General features: G+C 40.8%; 2 protein-coding genes and 1 long non-coding RNA gene across 7 annotated transcripts; 2 read left to right on the top strand and 1 right to left on the bottom strand.

The window, feature by feature from the left end:
- Positions 1-7,015: 7,015 nt before the first annotated feature.
- LOC110485145 (nuclear receptor coactivator 7) lies at positions 7,016-11,927 on the top strand. 3 transcript variants are annotated; one of them, XM_021556215.3, is made up of 7 exons: positions 7,016-7,139; positions 7,740-7,878; positions 9,186-9,332; positions 9,706-9,858; positions 9,996-10,091; positions 10,314-10,387; positions 10,568-11,927. In XM_021556215.3, exons 1-7 carry the CDS (start codon positions 7,114-7,116, stop codon positions 10,701-10,703), a joined length of 771 nt encoding a protein of 256 aa, XP_021411890.1. In that variant the 5' UTR covers positions 7,016-7,113; the 3' UTR covers positions 10,704-11,927. The 3 variants fall into 3 exon arrangements, with proteins under 3 accessions (XP_021411890.1, XP_021411897.1, XP_090050117.1); XM_021556222.3 differs by lacking the exons at positions 7,016-7,139; positions 7,740-7,878 and adding an exon at positions 8,403-8,696; XM_090193991.1 differs by lacking the exons at positions 7,016-7,139; positions 7,740-7,878 and adding an exon at positions 8,486-8,696 and having other exon boundaries at positions 9,170-9,332.
- Positions 11,928-13,071: 1,144 nt separating this feature from the next.
- On the top strand, positions 13,072-20,431 carry LOC110533712 (uncharacterized). Its single transcript, XR_016485404.1, has 3 exons — positions 13,072-13,471; positions 16,220-16,346; positions 17,148-20,431. It is a non-coding gene; the product is annotated as an uncharacterized LOC110533712 (long non-coding RNA).
- On the bottom strand, positions 20,317-25,759 carry LOC110485162 (actin-binding Rho-activating protein). Of its 3 annotated transcripts, none has more exons than XM_021556245.3 (2): positions 25,631-25,759; positions 20,317-21,721 (listed from the first exon to the last, which is right to left on the bottom strand). In XM_021556245.3, the coding sequence occupies exon 2, from the start codon at positions 21,655-21,657 to the stop codon at positions 21,160-21,162; it is 498 nt and encodes a 165-aa protein (XP_021411920.3). In that variant the 5' UTR covers positions 21,658-21,721; positions 25,631-25,759; the 3' UTR covers positions 20,317-21,159. The 3 variants fall into 3 exon arrangements, with proteins under 3 accessions (XP_021411920.3, XP_021411905.3, XP_021411912.3); XM_021556230.3 differs by having other exon boundaries at positions 25,502-25,759; XM_021556237.3 differs by having other exon boundaries at positions 25,498-25,743.
- Positions 25,760-25,812: the final 53 nt, after the last annotated feature.

Consider the following 25,812-nt stretch of genomic DNA (forward strand, 5'->3'; position numbering starts at 1 on the left):
ATTAGTAAATGTTTTTGATTGATTTACTGAAAGATATCGTCTGATTGCTGATTTCACCAATAAGCAAATGATTGACAAGGAACAAGGAAACTAACCCAACAGGCCCCTCTTTTTCCATTAATTCCCACAGCACGATGCTGTCTTGCCCCCTTCATGTATCAATGCTGCACTCTATACTGCAGGCTGCTGAAACAAAATAGAATTGTGTTTTTATGGCAGAACGACCCATAAAATACATAAAAAGGTCTGCAGATGTACTGATATAAAATGTGATAGTTTTGATAGGTGATGGTGATCTCATGCTGATGCTAAGACATCACATGGTCCCGTGTGGCTCAGTTGGAATTACAAAAAAATATGAAAATGTATGCACTGACTACCGTGTCTCCCAAATTGCTAAATTGTAAATGAAGACGCTAACCAAGTGTCACGTTCTGACCCTAGTTATTGTGTTAATTGTTTGTTTTAGTTGGTCAGGACGTGAGTTGGGTGGGCATTCTATGTTTTGTGTTTCTAGGTTGGTTTTCTGTGTTCGGCCTAGTATGGTTCTCAATCAGAGGCAGGTGTCGTTAGTTGTCTCTGATTGAGAATCATACTTAGGTAGCCTAGGTTTCACTGTTGTTTTGTGGGTGATTGTTTCCGTGTCTGTGCTTTTCACCACACGGTACTGTTTCGGTTTTGTAATTGACGTCATAATTTATTGTTTTTGGTCTAGTGTTCATTTTGTCTTCATTAAATACATTATGGACATTTACCACGCTGCATCTTGGTCCGATCCTTGCTACACCTTGGTGTAAGGAAAACCCTTACACCAAGTCCAAAGGGCACTAAGGTTGATGTATTCTGATGGACACTGATGCAAGTCACTATAGTCCACTAAGAGTGAGGATTTTTAGAATAGGAGTTAGCTAACAAAGAGTATAAAAATTATTTATATTGGGCCTCCCAAGTGGCGCAGCGGTCTAAGGCATTGCATCGCAGTGCTAGAGGCGTCAGACCTGGGTTGGGGAGTTGCAGTGATGAGACAAGATCGAAATTACACAAAAAAAAACATTTTTATAATAATAATACAAAAAAAAAAAAAAAAATACTGGAACAAAATTGTTAACCAAACTATTTCAAAGATTTTACTGAGTTACAGTACATTTGAGGAAATCAGTCAATTGCAATACATTCATTAAACTCCAATCTATGGATTTCACATGGCTGGGATTACAGATATGCATCTGTTGCTCACAGATACCTTAAAAATGGGTCTCAAAAATGGGTCACTGTATTTTTGTTCACTCAGATTACCATCGATAAAATGCAATTGTGTTCGTTGTCCATAGTTTATGCCATACCATAACCCCACCGTCACCATGGATCACCCTGTTCAGCTTCTTGATAATCTTGGCAATGGGGAAATGCTCACTAACAGGGATTTAAACAAATTTGTGCACAAGATTTGAATGAAATAAGCTTTTGTGCGTATGGAACATTTCTGGGATCATTTACTTCAGCTCATGAAACCAAGTGGACCAACCCATACATTTTTGTTCAGTGCATAAAAAAAGCTTTACATAAGGCCATGCACAGATAGAGCCCTTTGAGGTTCTGGAGCACCTGCCCCCTTTCCCCTTCTATGAAAGCATGACATTTAGATTGGTGTCATTGCTTTAAACAAATACTTTTTTTTGTCTCTTTTCTATCTTGTAACTTAAATGAGATGAATTGCCCAACAAACTAGATCAGTTCTCATGCACTAATTATTATTGAAAAAATTCCCCTCTGAAAAAAGCCCTTCCGTCTTGAAAAAAAGCCCTTCTGCAACCGCAAGCTTCCTTTTCGCATGCAGGAGCTTCGCACCTTCGCCGGGCAGTGAGTTTGAAATGAATGTGTTGTCTCTTCTCACTGTCAGGGACAGGGAAGGAGTCAACTACAGTTTGCCTCTTTCAGTATCAGAACAAATTCAAGTCGAGTAAAGACGAATTCGCTTGTTTTGACAGCGTAGCCTAGCTAACTAGCTGATTAATCTAGCCTACATTAGCGATGATTAGCTGATATAGCCTCCTACCCACCCCAGGAGGGGTTCTAGCAAAATAAGTATCCTCATCAAAGGTCTGTGCACTGCCCTTAGCTGAACCTATTATTTCAGTTATCTTCTCCTCTTCAACTCAATGTTTGGTATCGTCAACTGCGCTCTCAGCTCCTTTCTTACTGAAATGTGTCGCCTAAAAGTTATTTTGTAATCTAGGTTAGGAATAGATTTATAAACCCCTTAACCCTCCAACAAAGTATGATTCTTTATTATTACTTATTATTTATCATTAATTTGGTCAGCTATGATTACAGTCATATTAGGTAATAACAACAGTATAATGTATATGTTTCCACAATTCATATAGATATACAATTCAATTAAATTACAATCAAACATTGGTAAACATGTTGTTGGGGGAAAGTAAACTGCGGTTGCTTTCACATTTCAAAAAACTGTATGGCTAGTTCTAAATGGGAAAATGATGCTTACGTCAGCCTACTCAAATGCGTATGTCAGCCTACTCAATTTCTTAGGAAGCCCCTTACCACTCTGAGCCTGAGAAGTGTAGAGTAGCTTTTTACCACAGAGTGACTCTGCTGCATGCAACCTTACAGTATGTAGGTCAGAGGGAAAAGCTTCTCTGACATCTCAACATCATTCATTAACTCACTTGACTCTAAAACCTGAAAAATCGGCAGTGTATCAAGTACTTGTTCTCCCCACTGTATCTTCCTCACTAACTTTAAGCATCAGCTGTCAGAGCAGCTTACGATCATTGCACCTGTACACAGCCCATCTGTAAATAGCCCACCCAACTACCTCATCCCCATATTGTTATTTTTTTTGTTGCTCCTTTGCATCCCAGTATCTCTACTTGCACATTCATCTTCTGCACATCTTTCACTCCAGTGTTTAACTGCTAAATTGTAATTACTTCGCCACTATGGCCTATTTATTGCCTTACCTCCCTAATCTTACTACATTTTCACACTGAATATATATTTTTGTATTGTGTTATTGACTGTATGTTTGTTTATCCCATGTGTAACTCTGTTGTTTGTGTAGCACTACTTTGCTTTATCTTGGCCAGGTCGCAGTTGTAAATGAGAACTTGTTCTCAACTGGCCTACCTGGTTAAATGAAGGTGAAATAAAAAAAATACATTTAAAAAACCAGCCAGGCAAAGAAATACAGTATTACCAAGTTTATTTGCACAGCCATCTGAATCTACTCTACGTCATGGTCCTTTTGTGCCAACTCTCTTATTCAAGAAAGGCTGAAAGTGGTTGGATCTCTCATTGAGATATGTAGTGTATTGTCATTTGGGTGGGTTTAAGACAACATGGTCAGGAGAATGTGGCTGCTATTGCTGTGATTTTAAAAATTGTGCGTGCAAAATTATTCAGCCCCTTTACTTTCAGTGCAGCAAACTCTCTCTAGAAGTTCAGTGAGGATCTCTGAATGATCCAATGTTGACCTAAATGACTAATGATGATAAATACAATCCACCTGTGTGTAATCAAGTCTCCGTATAAATCACCTGCACTGTGATAGTCTCAGAGGTCCGTTAAAAGCGCAGAGAGCATCATGAAGAACAAGGAACACACCAGGCAGGTCCGAGATACTGTTGTGAAGAAGTTTAAAGCCGGATTTGGATACAAAAAGATTTCCCAAGCTTTAAACATCCCAAGGAGCACTGTGCAAGCGATAATATTGAAATGGAAGGAGTATCAGACCACTGCAAATCTACCAAGACCTGGCCGTCCCTCTAAACTTTCAGCTCATACAAGGAGAAGACTGATCAGAGATGCAGCCAAGAGGCCCATGATCACTCTGGATGAACTGCAGAGATCTACAGCTGAGGTGGGAGACTCTGTCCATAGGACAACAATCAGTCGTATATTGCACAAATCTGGCCTTTATAGAAGAGTGGCAAGAAGAAAGCCATTTCTTAAAGATATCCATAAAAAGCGTCGTTTAAAGTTTGCCACAAGCCACCTGGGAGACACACCAAACGTGGAAGAAGGTGCTCTGGTCAGATGAAACCAAAATGGAACTTTTTGGCAACAATGCAAAACGTTATGTTTGGCGTAAAAGCAACACAGCTGAACACACCATCCCCACTGTCAAACATGGTGGTTTGGCCTGCTTTTCTTCAGCAGGGACAGGGAAGATGGTTAAAATTGATGGGAAGATGGATGGAGCCAAATACAGGACCATTCTGGAAGAAAACCTGATGGAGTCTGCAAAAGACCTGAGACTGGGACGGAGATTTGTCTTCCAACAAGACAATGATCCAAAACATAAAGCAAAATCTACAATAGAATGGTTCAAAAATAAACATATCCAGGTGTTAGAATGGCCAAGTCAAAGTCCAGACCTGAATCCAATCGAGAATCTGTGGAAAGAACTGAAAACTGCTGTTCACAAATGCTCTCCATCCAACCTCACTGAGCTCGAGCTGTTTTGCAAGGAGGAATGGGAAAAAATTTCAGTCTCTCGATGTGCAAAACTGATAGAGACATACCCCAAGCGACTTACAGCTGTAATCGCAGCAAAAGGTGGTGCTACAAAGTATTAACTTAAGGGGGCTGAATAATTTTGCACGCCCAATTTTTCAGTTTTTGATTTGTTAAAGTTTGAAATATCCAATAAATGTCGTTCCACTTCATGATTGTGTCCCACTTGTTGTTGATTCTTCACAAAAAAATCCAGTTTTATATCTTTATGTTTGAAGCCTGAAATGTGGCAAAAGGTCGCAAAGTTCAAGGGGGCCGAATACTTTCGCAAGGCACCGTAACTGAATGGTGCGGCAGGTAGTCTAGTGGTTAGAGTGTTGTACCAGTAACCGAAAGGTTGCTGGATTGAATCCTTGAGCTGACAAGGTAAAAAATCTGTCATTCTGCCCCTGAGCAAGGCAGTTAACCCACTCTTCCCTGGTAGGCCATCATTGTAAATAATAATTTGTTCTTAACTGACTTTCCTAGTTTAAAAAAAGGCTACAATGTAGTCATTGTCTATATTTGACAGTTGAACGGCTATGTGCTTCTAGGTGGATAGTACTTCTCTATTTAATTTCATGCTCATAAAATGGGTATTTGTGTGCATATATAGGAGGAAGAGACAACTCCCTATCAGAGGATGATAAATACAGTAGTAAAGTTTTGTTTTACAGTAAGGCAGTTTCTCTTCCTCAACATCTGTGAGCGAACAGGTGGACGTCAGGAGTCCATCTTTAAAGAGGGCTGACACCTGCACTTTTGCCTTTTACCAGTGAATGCTGTTTACTCTTTCAAAACCTTTTGAACGGTCAATAATCTCCTCACAGTTTTGTTTTCACATGGTAGCCTAGTAATCCTATTAGTTCTCTGACACCTCTTTAGAGTCTGTGACCTGTGTGTGAACCCTACTATCTCTCCCATCCCAAATCAACTGTTATTTGTCACGTACAGTTTACAGCAGGTAAGACTAACTGACGCAGGTTAGGGGTGATAGACAAATGTTTTCTACTGCCTATTATCACTCAGACATGCACCACTATTGACATGAAAACACACAATAAGAGTTGGAATGATAACCTCTGTGTGAAACAGTACGTTTTTTTAAATCAATGGGTTTCATAGATTGGGGTTGCGCTATACAACGTTTCAGTGGTTCTTACATGTCATATCCCTAGGTCCAGTCAAAGTCTCTGTGAGAATGGTCTGATGAAGTGTCAAACTCTGTTTGTATTCTGGATGATAATTCCTCATCCTTCTACTCTATTGTTTTTGATAGAGGGCCTGCCACAGGGTCTACAGCAGTCTACCACAGCAAACCAAACTAAAGACATGCCATGGCCTTCTTCCCCATCCCCCATCTAAATATACACATTTTCGTTTAAATACTTATTGCCTGATTTGCATTTTGTACACGATCCCAAAGCAGCCATTCAATTAGTTGCAATTAATATTTAAATGCACTAAGGATGCCTTTAGCATGTCCAGGTCCATGTGAGATTTTCCCATGACTCATCTGGAACATGCTGAGGCAGAGAGCGGATTTGCATGAATTGGAGGAGAGTTGAAGCAACTAATTGATGCTTAACTGCCAAGTGAAAGTTGTCTAACAGGTACAGTACAAACTGTAATTATTAAGCAATTATCCTGGAAATCACACCCACTATACCAGATTGTTTTCTCAATCTGCATTCATTTTTTTATATACAGTAGGTACCAGTAGATCTTTAACTCACTGCTGTCTATTGCGCATGATTAATGTTTTTCACTCATGGAAAGTTGTCCATTTATATTTAACTTAATAAAATACATTTCACATATTCATGTAACTGTCAACACCATCGACCCTCCATGTGTGTCTGTATAATCAGCCCCCACTCAGTCTGATATGGATTTCTTCCATCTTACGGTTGGCTACTCTTGTGTAACCTCTTGGCCTCCTCTGTGACCCCTGGCTTTCTTTTAGACAGAGTTTCCAATTCGCTCCTTACCCCTTCCTCTTGACACTAACTCTTGGAGATTTGAAGACTGTACAGGGTATGGATAGGTATACGCAATGTAGTGGAGGAGCTTCCACCTTACAGATCTGCACACCTTGAAGGGTAAGGGCCAAAGTGAAGTGGTAGGGAGTCAATTGGGACTGGCTGTGTTTCACACAATAGAGTGCAGATTACAATAAAACAAAAGTATCAAGAAAAGAGACAGATAGAGATAGACAGTGTCCGTCAGCCAGACCTTTATCTGTTCGTAAATTAGCATCTCTGAGACAGTGAATTAACACGGTCATTTTCTGAACCAGGTCCAGCCCAGAGAGGCATACTGTAGCAAGTCAAGATGTGTCACAGAGGCTATCTAACGCCATTATGAAATCCTCCATGCCAGGCAGCCTTGAAGGACCTTAAGAAAGGGTTTTATGGTGAAAGGGGCTTATCTAAGGCAACGCTGGAGTATAAGATGGCTGAGATGGGGTGGACATGCTGTTAAAGCTCTGAGCCTGCAGACAATCCGCTCTCATCTTCACCACATCATCCTCTCTTCTTCACCTCCTTTTCCATCCCCTGAACCACCTTTCTACCCCGGCTACTATTCAGCATGGGAGCCAATTACAGCGTTGAAGAGTAAGTCACAATACTTACTTTGGATACCAAACCTGGACGCTTGATTTGGAGAAATATGGTTTTGTAGGTTTTGTAAAGACGAATCTTGCTCTTTCTTTGCTAGAGCAATGGGAGGGATTTTGATATTGCAGCTTTTGGGGGTTTTCTTGTTCGGGGGAATAGCTAGGCCTATGTCAGCTCTAGCCTCTTCTGCATGAGACTTCAGGTCTTGTCTGTGCAAGAATTCATGTGGGTGGTGAGCCACAAGTGAAGGCTATGCATGATCCGATAGTGGCATTCCAATGGTGTGTAGTCATGTATTTGGACCCTTAATGAACTTTTTCCTATAAGTGTTATTTCTGAAAAGTAGCTGAAAGACTTGTTTTTCCATGCAGAAATTGGTTAACTTTAGACTTGTTTAAAGATTTCTGGCTTGTGGTTGTTAGATTAGATTGTGTTTCAATAATATTGTAGAATAGTGTGTGGGCTTTTGGTGAAACATGTATTACATAATATAAAGTACATAAACAATATATTGATGTAGGAAAAATAGGAAAAACCCTTGAATGAGTAGGTGTACCAATACCAAGCTTTTGACTGGTATTGTGATTGCCTCCTCAGGGTTGACCACTTCTACACCAAGGACAACAACATGAGACACCACAATAATCCCCACTATCTGGTAGTGGAGAAAGACAAGCTGGCTGTGATTGACAAGTTATTCCTCGACCCAGCTGCCCCTGCCTCCAAAAACTGGGAGGTGAGTTCTGACTCAAGGATCTCTATCTCTCAAGGATCTCTATCTCTAATACAATGAGAGCAGTTTATCACCATAAAGAATGGATTAGAAAAATGATGCAAGTATGAAATAATAGATTTAAGCAAGTTTGAAACTTTTTTTAATTTGACATTTATTTTTCCAGACTAGGTTTGTTGTGATGAAATATCTATCAACTATTGTCGCTGCAATGCACTGATGTGTTAGCCTGGGTACCAGTCTTCTTCTCCTAACATTCCACTCCTTGCCACTTCTCATAATGCTAAACATGTTTGGCATATGGCATGGAGTACAAGGAGTGGAAGGTTAGCAGACAGACTAGAACCCAGGAGTACAAAGAGTGGAAGGTTAGCAGACACAGACTAGAACCCAGGCTACTTGTTTGCCCACTGCTGTTAGTGCAATAATTACATACTTTGCACCTGGTGGACATACCATATTTGGGCATACTTCCCATAATTCAGTTAACTGAAAATGACATCCTGTTTTTCGAGAATCTGAACCACAAAACGGAGGTGGCCATTGACGTTACCATAAGCAGGGTTGCTATCAGCCAATGATATTTAGGGGGATGAAACTTGAATTATTTAAAAGAGAGCATTTGATGGTTGGGTACAGGTTATCAGTTCACACTCTTGCCTGTGCCTGTGGTACATACAGTATCATATACTAAGGCTAATGTTACATTATTAGTATAAATGAGTGTTAGACTAAGAGGAATATTAGTAGACATGAGACCAATGCAGGAGAACATCAAGGTGCTTTACTTTGCAAACAAATGTCTGGAGCCATATGTAGAGGTGGGTTGCTAACTATACTCAGATATTCATGAATTGTAATGTTTAGCGTGAGATAATGTACTAGTTTGTATGCCTTTTTTGTTGATAGAAGAGTCGTTTTTGGGTGGTCTGCAAAAATGGTAATTTCTTGGAAATAAATGATTGTATTTAGTCTTTTATCACCCACCCTCCCTCACTAGTACTGATTGTGGGTGGTTTCATGTTTTATGTGTGTTTGCGTTTGAGTCAGTTAATCACTCAGCCTTATGTTTTACAATATCAGTGTGGTTAAGAAACTAACAGCAGAGAGAAAAAGAGAGTGTGTTTGAACAGAGTTGTGGTTTCATATCCAAATCATCTTCAAGTATCTGAAATTGATTGTGTATCTTAATAAAGTTACTTTAAGATCATTTGAACATGAATGCAGGAAATTATAATATCGGGGACATAATCAATGTGTCATTTTGTAATTTGCATGAACTTTCCCCTTAAAGAGTTATTTCCCTGCAGATCATCACAGGGAAGGATGCAGTGAAGCGTCGACGGAGTGTGTGCAGCTCAGAGGAGGGTAACTGCTCTGAGGACGAGGAGCCTGAGGACTTACTTCCTGTTCTCCGAAACCACAGCCAGCTCCTTAATGACCACCACATCGAGAGTGTGAGTTACTGTTAACCTACACCAAAACGAAACACTGTAGCTAATACAGTCAATCCTGGCATGTTTACAGAAATGTTGATGAAGGTGCTTTGTACTTATCAAATAAACCTAATGAAGTAAAGGAAAAGTAAAGCAATCATCTCCCAGCACTATATAAGCTACACAGCCAGCTCATGGGAGGAACTTAGTGCTTTGGTTTATTTGATATGTACAAAGCTAAATATATGGGACTTTTTTGGGGGTTCTTCAATTTATACTGAGTTCCGGGCAAATAAAGTGCACATACTCATCTCAACACTACACAGCTTTGACATGTGAATTTAATGGGACATTTTCTCATCATCAATCTCATCCTCTGTTTCTGAAACCCCAGCTAGCCAATCACATGCCAGCAAGGACACAGGGGTATCCATGGAACCTGGTCTACAGCACAGCCATTCATGGCACCAGCCTGAAGACTCTGTACAGGCAAATGGCCCACATCGACAGTCCTGTGCTTCTGGTCATCAAAGACATGGAAAAAAAGGTGGACATCTCAACAACGTACTGTTCTATATGATTGACATTTAACGTAATATTACATCCATGTACATTGTTATTACATTATGAATGGGTCATACGATCCCAGTAAAATGCTAATAGGTTTGTTTTCCTCTCTCTCAGGTGTTTGGTGCCTTCTCCTCCCATCCCTTCAGAGTGAGTGACTGTTGCTACGGAACAGGAGAGACTTTTGTCTACAGTTTCGACCCTGCATTCAAGGTAACACTGCATGCTGTTGTGTGCACGGCTTTGTCCAAAATGGCATCCTATTCACTATATAGTTCACTTCTACGTTTGACCAGAGCTTACCTTTGTACTATAGGGAATAGGGTATCATTTTAGATACAGCCCCTGTCGTTGTAGTTAATAGGCTGTGGTCAACATCACAGTATCTTTCCCCTGACTGTCGTGAGTTAGTCTGACACCTCTCTCTTCACACAGGCCTACAGGTGGAGTGGTGAGAACTCGTACTTCATCAGGGGCCATATGGACTCTCTACAGATTGGTGGAGGAGGGTAAGTGTTCAGAATTTTCTTTATCAGAAATACCTAAGCCTAAAATACCTAATACCTAAATACCTAATCTAAAAGTAAATCGATTTAGCTTCCACAAACCCATTGATGTCTACAGATCAGATAGGCTAAACCGCATCCCTTGGCGCTGGTCTGATATATGTTTCTCTTGTTGACCTCTAGGGGGCTTTTTGGCCTGTGGCTGGATGCTGATCTGTACCACGGTGCCAGCTACTCCTGTCACACCTTCAACAACCAGCCCCTGTCCACCCAGCAAGACTTCACAGTGCAGGACCTGGAGGTCTGGACTGTCCAGTAAACAGAGCGAGACACTGAGAGACTCAGAAGCGGAAAAGAGAGAGAGAAAAAAGCCAGAGCCATGTCTATCTATGGTTTACAACATGACTTTACTTGTGTTCAGTGAGGTTTAGCCTGTGCTCAAGCTGTTAGAGTACAGTGAGCTGAATTCATATATGAACGGACAAAGCCATTGATCATGTGACACCAGTCATTCCTATGTGAAAACTCAATAGTGCATTTGAAGCCAAGGAAGTCTGTTAAGATGGTGTCTCATGTGGGAGATTTACGTAGGCATAACATGCTTAGTTTGAGCTACTCCAGGATGTGACGCTGCAGGCTAGCTCAGTGCTGCCCCCTCTCATTGAGTTTTTCACATTGAAGGCAGATTGGGGTAAGGCACGCTGCCATTAGCTACAAAAGTATGATAATGACTTCTTCTGTGTGCGATTTTAAAATAATCGGTTCCAGCACATACATATGGTATAATAGAAGCAATTATCAGTAGCATTATTTTTTGGTTTGTTATTATTTTATTTACACAAAGATTGCCATCTTCCCATTCACTATTAATGGGGATCCTGTGTTCTGCAAATAATGCATGCAGTACTGTGGTTGGCCTTGAATGAGAGGGGGCAGTCATTCTCCCCTGGGTTTGTCCTGTGTAAAACCTGGTCTCGTGACTTTTAGGCTGGTTTTAGCTGTGTTTTACCAGCGCGTAACCTATTATACCAGCATTAACTCAGATTGTATCTGTGTTTTGCCTGGTTAACTGAGGACTGTAAAAACCTTTAGAAATACCTGGAAGTCCATTCACTTGTGGCCTCTAATGGTTTGTACTAAAGGTATGGGTTTAAATCCCATGTTAAATGTTTTCTTAACTTTGTAAAAGAGAATGAAAAAAAATGTCAAGAACAAAACAGGATATAAGATGTACGAATTGTTTTAATTTGGCATCTTCTTCACATTACTTTGATGTTCTTATTTACAATGACGGCCAAGGAACAGTGGGTTAACTGCCTTGTTCAGGGGCAGAACGACAGATTTGTACCTTGTCAGCACGGTGATTCCAACGTTCTAACCACTATTTAAATAAATGTTATCTAGGGAAGTATTTTGTTTTGTTTGCTTTGTTCTGTTCTATTTGTATGTGTTGAGTTTGTAAGTATGTTTTTCTGTATGTGTGCTGTACAGTGCTGGCACTGTTAATGGCTCATTAAAATTCTGCATTTCCAGGTGACAAAAATGTGCTTTAAACCTGTGTGATTATGTGACTGATTGTTATAAGATCAATAAGCATCATTGCCTGAAATAGTAATACTAATATTAATCTCATCAACAACAATATAAAAGCAAGATTTATAATAACAAAAGGATTTGACATGTGTTAGATTAACCCAGTAGTTTGAAATATCATACTAGATGCCCAGTCATTTCTGTATGTTGAAATTAATCTAGCAATAGGTAGCCTAAGGCCACCTCAGTAGTCACACATCAGTCATTGTACAAGTATTGGTTTTGAAAGAAATTATAAAATGTCACAGCATTGATTTACATCTTGTTGTACTGTCAAAGAAAGGACGTTTGTTTAATGAAAACGACACCTGCAATCTCAAAAACGAGGTCTACATAGGATACAGCCTAATGTGCTTTCGCAAGAGCTAATGGGTATCCTAATAAAATACAAAATACCTAAATTGAGCACATCTTTATTACTGTAAATAGTAAGGAGGAGTTAGATCAACTAAATTATAGGCTATGACCAGTAAAATTAATCAAGTTAATCTGTATCGTTCTTTTCCTAGGTCTGTCTGCTGCAGAACACGAAAATGGCTTAAAAAATCCCATCTTTAAATCATTTAGGCAAAAACAACAATGCAATATAATCGATGCATTAACGTATACATGTTGAAGATGTGGCAGAAAATAGAAAAGCATATCTGTTAAATGACTAAAATGTAAATATTTTATCTAGACTGATTCAGTGAGGGACGTGTTTCACTTCCGCCTTCAGGTGGTCATTAGTGCATATTGCCAAGTTGGGTAAATGTTTGCTTTTCCCGTCGACTCACCAACTATAAACTAGCTAGCTAGGCTAACGTTACGTTAACTAACGTTGGCTAGCTATGTTAGCTGTCAGATAAACGGCGACAATGATGACCACTGACAGTTAATGACAGGTCATTTGAGCTAATCCGTTAACCCCTTTGTTCTATGATCATACTCCATAGCTATGTGGAAACAATATACAGTATTGATCCCCCAAAAATAGTTTAGGCAGGTTAGCTTCCAAACTTTAAACAATGCTGATTGTGATGGACGTCCTAGTTGAACCAGCGAGCCCCACCATTACCTGGTTGTGCCCTGTTGGAAACTGTAAATCACTCAGTAAAGAGCATGTGTCATTAGGTATGCAACTTTAAAGGTGTGTGTTAGAGGTCGACCGATTAGTCGGAATGGCCGATTAATTAGGGCCGATTTCAAGTTTTCAAAACAATTGGAAATCGGTATTTTTGGACACCGATTTGGCTGATTTAAAAATACATTAAAAAAAATGAACACCTTTATTAAACGAGGCAAGTCAGTTAAGAACACATTCTATTTTCAATGATGGCCTAGGAACGGTGGGTTAACTGCCTTGTTCAGGGGCAGAACGACAGATTTTTACCTTGTCAGCTCTGGGATTCAATCTTGCAACCTTACGGTTAACTAGTCCAACGCACTAACCACCTGATTACATTGCACTCCACGAGGAGCCTGCCTGTTACACGAATGCAGTAAGAAGCCAAGGTATGTTGCTAGCTAGCATCAAACTTACCTTATAAAAAAAAAACAATCAATCAATCATAAACACTAGTTAACTACACATGATTGATATTACTAGTTTATCTAGCGTGTCCTGCGTTGCATATAATCGATGCGGTGTGTATTCGCGAAAAAGGAAAGTCGTTGCTCCAATGTATACCTAACCATAAACATCAATGCCTTTCTTAAAATCAATACACAAGTATATTTTAAAACCTGCATATTTAGTTAATATTGCCTGCTAACATGACTCGTTGCGAACTGTGTGACCTGGCTTGTTGCGAACTGTGTGAAGACTATTTCTTCCTAACAAAGACAGCCAACTTCGCCAAACGGGGGATGATTTAACAAAAGTGCACTTGCGAAAAAAACACAATCGTTGCACGACTGTACCTAACCATAAACATCAATGCCTTTCTTAAAATCAATACACAGAAGTATATATTTTTAAACCTGCATATTTAGCTAAAAGAAATCCAGGTTAGCAGGCAATATTAACCAGGTGAAATTGTCTCACTTCTCTTGCGTTCATTGCACCAGAGTCAGTGTATATGCAACAGTTTGGGCCACCTAATTTGCCAGAATTTTACGTAATTATGACATAACATTGAAGGTTGTGCAATAACAGGAATATTTAGACTTATGGATGCCACCCGTTTAGATAAAATACTTAACAGTTCCATACTTCACTGAAAGAATATGTCTTGTTTTCAAAATGATAGTTTCCGGATTTGACCATATTAATGACCTAAGGCTCGTATTTCTGTGTTATTATGTTATAATTAAGTCTTTGATTTGATAGAGCAGTCTGACTGAGCGGTGGTAGGCAGCAGCAGGCTCGTAAGCATTCATTCAAACAGCACTTTCGTGCGTTTGCCAGCAGCTCTTCGCATTGCTTCAAGCATTGAGCTGATTATGACTTCAAGCCTATCAACTCCCGGGATTAGGCTGGTGTGAAATGGCTAGCTAGTTAGCGGGGTGCGCGCTAATAGCGTTTCAATCGGTGACGTCACTCACTCTGAGACCTTGGAAGTAGTTGTTCCCCTTGCTCTGCAAAGGCCGTGGCTTTTATGGAGCGATGGGTAACGCTGCTTCGAGGGTGGCTGTTGTCGATGTGTTCCTGGTTCGAGCCCAGGTAGGGGTGAGTAGAGGGACGGAAGCTATACTGTTATACTGGCAATACTAAAGTGCCTATAAGAACATCCAATGGTCAAAGTAATGAAATACATATCGTATAAGAAAAAGTCCTAAAATTTCTATAGTAACTACAACCTAAAACTTCTTACCTGGGAATATTGAAGACTCGTTAAAAGGAACCAACAGCTTTCATGTGTTCTCATGTTCTGAGCAAGGAACTTCAAAGTTAGATTATTTTTTTTTTTTTTACATGGCACATATTGCACTTTTACTTTATTCTCCAACACTTTGTTTTTGCATTATTTAAAACAAATTGAACTTGTTTAATTATTTATTTGAGGCTAAATTTATTTTATTGATGTTTGTTTTAACTTATAATAAATAAAAAGAAGTGTTCATTCAGTATTGTTGTAATTGTCATTATTACAAATAAATGAAAAAATAAATTGTCCGATTACTCGGTTCCTCCAATAATCGGTATCGGCGTTAAAATCATAATCAGTCGACCTCTAGAGTGTGTGTGTCACGGCTGATTTCCTCCTCTTCATCTGAAGAGGAGGTGTAGCAGGGATCGGACCAAAATGCAGCGTGGTAAGTGTCCATAGTAGATTTGAATGAAAAACCGAAACAGTACAAAACAATAAACGAAACGTGAAAAACCGAAACAGTACCGTGTGGTGAAACAGAAACAAGTACCCACAGAATATGGCTGCCTAAATATGGTTCCCAATCAGAGACAACGATAGACAGCTGCCTCTAATTGAGAACCAATCTAGGCAACCATAGACATACAATATACCTAGAAGGGAAACAGCCCCATAAACATACAAAAACCCCTAGACAAGACAAAAACACATACATCACCCATGTCACACACCCTGACCTAACCAAAATAACAAGGAAAACAAAGAATACTAAGGTCAGGGTGTGACAGTGTGTGTGTGTGTTTTAACTGATTATCCTGCTGTGTCTGTGATCAGTAGAGAAGATGGTGGAGATAGGGATGGAGATCCTTCAGAAGAACAATGTCTTAGACCTCAGAGATGTTAGGTATGACCACAACATTCTCTCCAGTCAATGTCACATGATTCAAATGAAGGAGCGTTTTTCAATCTTCAGATGTTATTAGGGCTGTGACAATACCAGTATTGAGATATGTTTTCCATGGCAAAAAAAATTCAATACAAGCAAACTCTTTGGTTCTTTAAAAACCTGCTGTATGCAAAGTATTGTGTGATTTAGCCTGAAAAATGAACAAATGTGACTAGATGACAACATAATGATAACTTTACAACATTAGGGCTGTTTTTCAAAATAAGTTAAATCCATGTTGTGTTTTTGTTTCTTTGCCACGATACTGACGAGTGTTGCAATACTGGTATCGTCCCGGCCCTTTTATTAACAAGTGACTCCAATTCTATAGGCCAAATGTTTGCTATGCATGCATATTTGATTGGTTTGGCTTAATGCAATGACATACAACAGCAAATCACATTCTGTAGTCTGTAGAATTTAGCATTTTGAACATGCTGCTGTTGTCACAGCAGATCATGCAGAGACAAAAATAAAATAAACATTGCCTGCTTCTGTCTACAGGTTTGGCTTCCACTGGCCCCCATTCTGTTCTGTCTCTCACCTGCATCACCATGTGTTGGCACCTGCCAGTCAAATGGGCTTCATGTCCCGCCTCTTCTACAGACCCAACTCCTATTGGTTTGTCATGGTAAGTCTCTTTCAATTGGCCATTGTAGTACAGTAGCTGTCAGAATTTGTGTGATAAAGGTTTCACTATTCCCCCCACATTGTCTGTTCTGTGGTAATATTATCCACCTATTGAGTTCAGTGTTCGTCTATACCACAGTCGGGATAGAACAACAATTTCCCTTGCCTTGCTGCCTTGACAGCACCTGGACACCAACACATCAACTCCACTCATTTAGACTTGTCGGAGTAGCTTGTTAGCATTGTGTTTGGGAAAGAGGGCTTTTTTAAAAACATATACATGTAGTTAGACAGTCTAGATTGGCAGATGATGAACAGCTCCATTGTTCCTGTTCTAGCAGCTCTTTTATTTCACTCTGGCTGTTGTGTTTTTGTCAAGAGCCAGTCAGCCAACACTAATCTCTCACTGCATTATCACTGCCAGCTTTCATGGTCGATTAACTCCATGTGGAGACTACTGTACTGGGGAAATCTGTTGGGATGAAGTAAGGTGACTAAAGCCCCAAATACACCGGACTAAGAAACCTGTTTTTACCTGTGTCTGCCTTTGGTGTGTATATGGGTCTTCCCAGGTTAAAGGATGGCCATCTATACAGTATGTCAGGGACACTCACCCATATCAGTCTATTCCCATCACGTTGGTTTGCAAGCTCTCACCTCATGCAAGAGCTTTTGTTTTTCTACCTTTAGATACACTACATGAGCTTGACAATGGACTGGAAATTCAGACATCAAAAAGCCACGAAGAAGCCATGAATTGTAATTTATTTATTATTGTACTATGTGTGTTTGTCTACTTCAGGCGGACCAGTTGATTCAGCAGATGAACTCTTAAGGGAGAGACCAACTGAGTGGTGGGTTGCAGTCTGGGCTGGTCCAGTGAGAAACGGGGTTACCTTACTAGTAGTGAAGTGAGCACGTCAGGACTGGTCTGGTCTCCCTCCGTGGTTCTCTGTGTGAGAGTACTATACTCCTTAGCAGGTTACAGTGAGACTAGTGATGATGGTACAAATCAACTCAACTGAGGTTTTTAATTCTACTATCAAGCTGAACAGCCAAATCAGAAATTAAGCTAAATATTTTTTCCTTCTAATTCTAAAGACTTTTGTGAAAATTACCAATAGTTACGCTTTATTTTTTAGCACAGTATATGAAATAGTAATGACTGGAATGATTTTGGGGTCATTTTACCCTTAGTAAAGAAAGATATCAAAAGTGATACAAATATACACTGCTCATAAAAATAAAGGGAACACTAAAATAACACATCCTAGATCTGAATGAATGAAATATTCTTATTAAATAGTTTTTTCTTTACATAGTTCAATGTGCTGACAACAAAATCACACAAAAATTATCAATGGAAATCAAATTTATCAACCCATGGAGGTCTGGATTTGGAGTCACACTCAAAATTAAAGTGGAAAACCACACTACAGGCTGATCCAACTTTGATGTAATGTCCTTAAAACAAGTCAAAATTAGGCTCAGTAGTGTGTGTGGCCTCCACGTGCCTGTATGACCTACAACGCCTGGGCATGCTCCTGATCAGGTGGCGGATGGTCTCCTGAGGGATCTCCTCCCAAACCTGGACTAAAGCATCCGCCAACTCCTGGACAGTCTGTGGTGCAACGTGGCGTTGTGGTGGATGGAGCGAGACATGATGTCCCAGATGTGCTCAATTGGATTCAGGTCTGGGGAACGGGCGGGCCAGTCCATAGCATCAATGCCTTCCTCTTGCAGGAACTGCTGACACACTCCAGCCACATGAGGTCTAGCATTGTCTTGCATTAGGAGGAACCCAGGGCCAACCGCACCAGCATATGGTCTCACAAGGGGTCTGAGGATCTCATCTCGGTACCTAATGGCAGTCAGGCTACCTCTGGCGAGCACATGGAGGGCTGTGCGGCCCCCCAAAGAAATGCCACCCCACATCATGACTGACTCACCGCCAAACCGGTCATGCTGGAGGATGTTGCAGGCAGCAGAACGTTCTCGACGGCGTCTCCAGACTCTGTCACGTCTGTCACGTGCTCAGTGTGAACCTGCTTTCATCTGTGAAGAGCACAGGGCGCCAGTGGCGAATTTGCCAATCTTGGTGTTCTCTGGCAAATGCCAAACGTCCTGCACGGTGTTGGGCTGTAAGCACAACCCCCACCTGTGGACATCGGGCCCTCATACCACCCTCATGGAGTCTGTTTCTGACCGTTTGAGCAGACACATGCACATTTGTGGCCTGCTGGAGGTCATTTTGCAGGGCTCTGGCAGTGTTCCTCCTTGCACAAAGGCGGAGGTAGCGGTCCTGCTGCCTTGTTGTTGCCCTCCTACGGCCTCCTCCACGTCTCCTGATGTACTGGCCTGTCTCCTGGTAGCGCCTCCATGCTCTGGACACTACGCTGACAGACACAGCAAACCTTCTTGCCACAGCTCGCATTGATGTGTCATCCTGGATGAGCTGCACTACCTGAGCCACTTGTGTGGGTTGTAGACCCTCATGCTACCACTAGAGTGAAAGCACCGCCAGCATTCAAAAGTGACCAAAACATCAGCCAGGAAGCATAGGAACTGAGAAGTGGTCTGTGGTCCCCACCTGCAGAACCACTCCTTTATTGGGGGTGTCTTGCTAATTGCCTATAATTTCCACCTGTTGTCTATTCCATTTGCACAACAGCATGTGCAATTTATTGTCAATCAGTGTTGCTTCCTAAGTGGACAGTTTGATTTCACAGAAGTGTGATTGACTTGGAGTTACATTGTGTTGTTTAAGTGTTCCCTTTATTTTTTTGAGCAGTGTACATGTGTGTGCATAGGCTCCAGTATTAATGTAAAGAACGATTAGTAACGTAAAGACATTCTTAAGTGATCATGACCAGGAGACCTGAGAATGGTAAGTGAATGGGATGTATTGGGACTGGGAAACATACTGTAAGTGTCATTGCAGGATACCTTCGATAAAGATGAGTAATGCATGTGCATTGTGCCACTGGCCGGCATCCCAAATGGCACCCTTTCCCCATCTGGGCTCAGAAGTAGTTCAATGAATAGTGTGCCATTCGCGATGCAGTCACTGTCAACAGGATCTTGTATTATGAGGTAAAATAACTGAAAGCAGAGAAACATAATGAGAAGTATGAGCTCTTTTAGGCCTCAGTCAAGTGGTCAGAAAAGCAACTGTTTTGCATGAATGGTAATCAATCATATATGATCAAAGAGTAAAATGGAAGTGTACGCTGGAGTGTGGCGGTTTAATATATTCACTGAATAATACCTACATTACTAATTCATCAAGATGCATAATAGGAGCTCAGTCATCCATAAACAATTGTTTCTTGAGTCACACATTCATTTAACACAATACTCTACATTAACTGTGTTATTTTATTAGGAATGTTGGAGAGTGATTCTTAATTTTGTTATGCACTGCAGCCCGATGGAACACTCAACAAAGTAATTATTAAATGTGTATATATATATTTGACCTTTACTTAACTAGGCAAGTCAGTTAAGAACAAATTCTTGTTTACAATGACGGTCTAGGAACAGTGGGTTAATTGCATTGTTCAGGGGCAGAACGACAGATTTTTACCTTGTCAGCTCGGGGATTCGATCTAGCAACCTTTCGGTTATGTAATGTATGTTTAGTTGTATGCTGCTGCATGAAATTGAGAGCGTCATGTGTTTGTATTTATTGGTTGACGTGTTGCTGTAAAAAAATCTCTACATGTATTTATGTAAATGGTTGTTCATGGTTAGGTTAAATAAATGATGCATTGCTGCCTCCACTAGGGTATTACATTTCCTTCCTGGTCTCTCATTAATGGGAAACATCATTCAGTAACACTTAATGTAAAGTATGCAGTTATAAGGCTTTATGACTTGATATAAATGTTTATGACCCTTTTCCAATGCCTTATAAAAAGTATAAAGTGTTACCTATCATTCTAATGCAATTTATCATGAATTAACAGTCATTTTTGGTGATCTGTTGGAAGACTTTATTGAAAAACATCAGTGCTTTCCTTTGTAAACATGAACACGTGTGTGTGTGTGTGTGTGCGGAATAAAGTATATTAGTTGGTGACAAAATAATTATTTTTCAAATGAGTAAAGTGTTGGAGTATATTTCATCATATTGTGTTATGAGTGCAAGTAGCTGCAAAAGCATTCCTCAAACAACTCTTGTTAAATTGAACAATGTGAATTTAGTACAGTGTGAATTCCACAAATTCCAGTGGCCCAAAAAGTGATGTGCTATTTCTACTGAATGTAAATAAAATGGTGGTACATTTTGCTACATTGTCAACCATGTATGCAGTTTCATAGCCTCCTTCCAGCATTTCTAACATAAGCCTACAGTGTCAGTGTGTTTTATTTGTGCCCTAAAAAGTACACCTTTCCTCTGTGTCTAATTACAAAGGTTGCTAAGGAACATTGTAAACGCTATGTAGATTACAGTGTAGTGGTGTAACTGGGAATGCAACGCAAGGTCCATTCAGGCCAATAGGCTCAGGTTCATCCTACATATTGCATGTCACTGCTGCCACAGGTTGGTTCTCTTGGGGCCTGTCCAGAAACAACTACCCCTACTAGGTGCAGGTGTAAATCTGAAAGAATTGATAGGTGTTGTAGCTGCACCTTGCTACCTAATGTAATTTATCATATTGCTTAGACCTAGCCAATCCTTTCACAACTACTGTACATGAGTGCCTAAGCCAAGGGCTAGGGGATGTTTCTGGACAGGGCCTTGGTTACTGACTTGTCCGTCAGCTGCATTAACCTGGTCACTGAAGCAGCATAGAGACGACCCTGTCATCTCATCCTGGTGACTGTAGCAGTGTGATGAGGACCCTGTCATCCTGCCCCTGCCACAGCATCTCCCCTTCAAAGCTGACCAGGCCTTGTTTTCTGGCCCTCAGCAGGATCCCCACCACCTTGTTGGAGATGTTCACATAGTGCTCAAACAGCTTCCCAAACTCCACTGTCACCACAGGTCTCTCCTCGCTGCCTCCGTCCCCACAGCTTTCCCCGATGTCCCTGATCACCTGGCAGAGCTCCTCCACCTCCCGGCTGATGTGGATGTGGGCGTCCTGGCCCCTCTGCTCTGTCAAGGAGCCCTCCTGGGGCCTCCCGTAGCCATCCTCGTCCCGCTGGAGCCTCTGCTGCTGGGCAGTCGCACTCACCATAGCCCCCCGGTCGTTACTGAAGGGGTTGTCTTTCTGGTACTCCTGGTGCTCGTTGGACCATCTCTGCCAGTTGTCCTTTAACCCTTTCACTGACGTCACACACACGGTCCTGTCATCGTTGTTCTCCATGGTGGTGTCTCAGATGTCTTGTACATATTAAGTGATCCGTCCACTTTTAGGCATAGTTCATTTTCTGTGGGTGTAATAAAAGTTTTAATGAACAACTGTTGAGAGCACAATTACATGTCTGTGTATGGTAGCCTAGGCCTATTTCTAATTTACGGAGACAAAGTACTCATCACAAATACCCTATTTAAACACTTAATTACACCCTGAATAAAGTTATGATAACTTTATTATAACTAATATAGTTTATAATAACAGGTCATCATCCTACTAATGCTCTGATGAAGGTGAGAGTTCTTCCAGATCAGAGGTATCATACCCATAGGAGGCACATTGGCACGTGCCCCCTCAGATTTGTCCTGTAAAAAAAAAATATATATATATATATACAGTACCAGTCAAAAGTTTGGATACACCGACTCATTTCACGGGTTTACTTTAAAATGTTCTACATTGTAGAATAATAGTGAAGACATCAAAGCTATGAAATAACACATGGAATGTAGTAACCCAAAAAAGTGTTAAACAAATCAAAATATGTTATATTTGAGATTCTTCAAAGTAGCCACCCTTTGCCTTGATGACAGCTTTGCACACACACTTCTCTCAACCAGCTTCATGAGGTCACCTGGAATGCATTTCATTTAACAGGTGTGACTTGTTAAAAGTTCATTTGTGGAATATCTTTCCTTCTTAATGTGTTTGAGCCAATCAGATGTGTTGTGACAAGGTAGGGGTGGTATACATAAGATAGTTATATTTGGTAAAATACCAAGTCCATATTATGGTAAGAACAGCTCAAATAAGCAAAGAGAAACAACAATCTTTACTTTAAGACATGAAGGTCAGTCAACCCAGAACATTAGAAAGATTCTTCAAGTGCAGTCGTAAAAAACATTTAGAGCTATAATGAAACTGGCTCTCATGAGGACCGCCACAGGAAAGGAAGACCCAGAGTTACCTCTGCTGCAGAGGATAAATTCATTAGAGTTACCTCAGAAATTACAGCCTAAATAAATGCTTCACTGGGTTCAAGTAACAGACACATCTCAACATTAACTGTTCAGAGGAGACTGTGTGAATAAGGCCTTCATGGTCGAATTGCTGCAAAGAAACCACTACTAAAGGATACCAATAAGAAGAAGAGACTTGCTTGGGCCAGGAAACACGAGCAATGGACATTAGGACTGGTGGAAATCTGTCCTTTGGTCTGATGAGTCCAAATTAGAGATTTTTGGTTCCAACCGCTGTGTCTGTGAGACGCAGAGTGTAGTTCCCACCGTCAAGCATGGAGGAGGAGGTGTGATGGTGGTTTGTCAGTGATTTATTTAGAATTCAAGTCACACTTAACCAGCATGGCTACCACAGCATTCTGCAGGGATACACCATTCCATCAGGTTTGCGCTTAGTGGGACTATCATTTGTTTTTCAACAGGACAATGACCCAACATACACTCCAGCCTGTGTAAGGGCTATTTGACCAAGAAGCAGAGTGATGGAGTGCTGCATCAGATGACCTGGCCTACACAATCACCCAACCTCAACCCAATTGAGATGGTTTTGGATGAGTTGGACAGCAGAGTGAAGGAAAAGCAGCCAACAAGTGCTCAACATATGTGGGAACTCCTTCAAGACTGTTGGAAAAGCATTACAGGTGAAGTTGGTTGAGAGAATGCCAAGAGTGTGCAGAGCTGTCATCAAGGCAAAGGGTGGCTACTTTGAAGAAACTCAAATATAAAATATATTTTGATTCGTTTAACCCTTTTTTGGTTACTACATGATTCCATATGTGTTATTTCATAGTTTTGATGTGTTCACTATTATTCTACAATGTAGAAAATAGTAAAAGAATTTGAAAACCCCTTTGAGTAGGCGTGTCCAATCTTTTGACTGGTACTGTACCTCTTAGTGAGAATTTCTCTTTTGCCAAGATAATCCATCCACCTGACAGGTGTGGCATATCAAGAAGCTGATAAAACAGCATAATCGTTACGCAGGGGCACCTTGTGCTGGGGACAACAAAAGGCCACTTTAAAATATTCAGTTCTGTCACAGAACAGAATGCCACAGATGTGTCAAGTTTTGAGGGAGCATGCAAATGCTGACTGCAGGAATGTCCACCAGAGCTGTTGCCGGATAATTTAATGTTAATTTCTCTACCATAAGCCACCTCCAACATTGTTTTAAAGAATTTGGCAGTACGTCCAACCGGCCTCACAACCGCAGACATGTAACCACGCAAGCCAAGGACCTGCACATCCGACTTCTTCACCTGTGGGATCGTCTGAGACCAGCCACCCAGACAGCTGATGAAATTGTGGGTTTTCACAACTGATGAATTTCTGCACAAACTGTCAGAAACCGTCTCAGGGAAGCTCATCTGGGTTCTGGTCATCCTCACCAGGGACATGACTTGACCGCAGTTTGGCGTCGTAACCGACTTCAGTGGGCAAATGCTCATCTTCGAAGGCCACACTGGAGAAGTGTGCTCTTCATGGATGAATCCCGGTTTCAACTGTACATTTCAGATGTCAGACAGCGTGTATGGTGTTGGGGGGGCGAGCAGGTTGCTGATGTCAACATTTTGAGTGCCTCATGGTGGCGGTAGGGTTATGGTATGGGCAGGCATAAGCTATGGACAACAAACACAATTGCATTTTATTGGTGGCAATTTGAATGCACAGAGATACCGTGACGAGATCCTGAGGCCCATTGTGCCATTCATCCACCGCCATCACCTCATGTTTCAGCATGATAATGCACAGCTCTATGACGCAAGGATCTGTACACAATTTCTGGAAGCTGAAAATGTCCCAGTTCTTCCATGGCCTGCATACTCACCAGACATATCACCCACTGCACATGTTTGGGATGCTCTGGATTGATGTGTACGACAGCGTGTTCTAGTTCCCGCTAATATCCAGCAACTTCGCACAGCCATTGAAGAGGAGTGGGACAACATTCTACAGTCCACAATCTGCCTGATCAACTCTGTGCGAAGGAGTTGTGTTGCGCTGCATGAGGCAAATGGTGGTCACACCAGATACTGACTGGTTTTCTGATCCACGCCCCTACATTTATTATTAAGGTATCTGTGACTAGTAACTCAGTAAAATCTTTGTAATGGTTGCATGTTGAATATACTATTTTGCTGAGTGATATATATATATATATATATATATATATATATTCTAAACTTTTTTGTCAAATATTTTGTTGTTTCTCTGTAATACTACTAGCCACCTAGCAATTTTATGAAGTTGGGTTTAGCTAGTCCAGATAGGTTCCCAATCACCCAACCTCATAACTAGCTACCAATTTCAGGCTATCAATCAAGTTATGAGTAGCTAGCTTGTCTATCTATCTTAGCTGGCATGCCTGCTGGCAAGGTTGGTAGTCTATAGAAAAGCTAGCAATTACTAAATGTACTGAATAAGACTCACATTCCTTTGAATCTTTTACCTAGATTTTAGTAGACCTGCAGATATATATATTTAGTTTCTTTAAAAAAAAAAAAACAGTCAGGAGGATACAGAGAGCTCTGGAGGTATGCTTAGATATGCAGTAAAATAAACATATATTTTTTACATAGAATTAAGCATAATGATTGTGGCTCTAGATTGCAGGAAAAAGCTGCTAAATTCGCCAACTTCTGGAAGGGGACCACCCACTGCCATCCTCACATACTTTGTGAACCCTCAAATGTTTAGGGTACATGATACCCTGTTCCAGATTGCGTTTTAAATGAAAAATAATGAATTAATCTCGCACAAATTAATTTCACATTACAAGAAATATAGGAATGCAAAGTGAGCACACATCTGTAAACTGAAAGTGACATACATACGGTAAGGTGACAAGTGTCACTGCTACAATGTCAAAGTCGATGTATTGCTTATTCTGAGATTTTCTTCTTCTGTCCGTGTCGACCCGTTATGAATAGCTGACATTGGTCCTGATATTTGATTTTTGGTACCTTAACACTTCTTGTCACGAACACTGATGTAGCCTGTGGAACGTGTGTCTGTTAGCAACATTGTATCCATGCTATGGAACTTTACATTGGAACAGTGAAAAACACTGATAGGCATCCAAAGTAGCCAATGACAATGTGGTGATGATGCAGGCGGCTAAATTTTGATCCAATCGTTGAGGAGG

The sequence above is a fragment of the Oncorhynchus mykiss genome, chromosome 2, assembly GCF_057628025.1.
Source record: "Oncorhynchus mykiss isolate SJ-2025 chromosome 2, ASM5762802v1, whole genome shotgun sequence".
Lineage (NCBI taxonomy): Eukaryota > Metazoa > Chordata > Actinopteri > Salmoniformes > Salmonidae > Oncorhynchus > Oncorhynchus mykiss.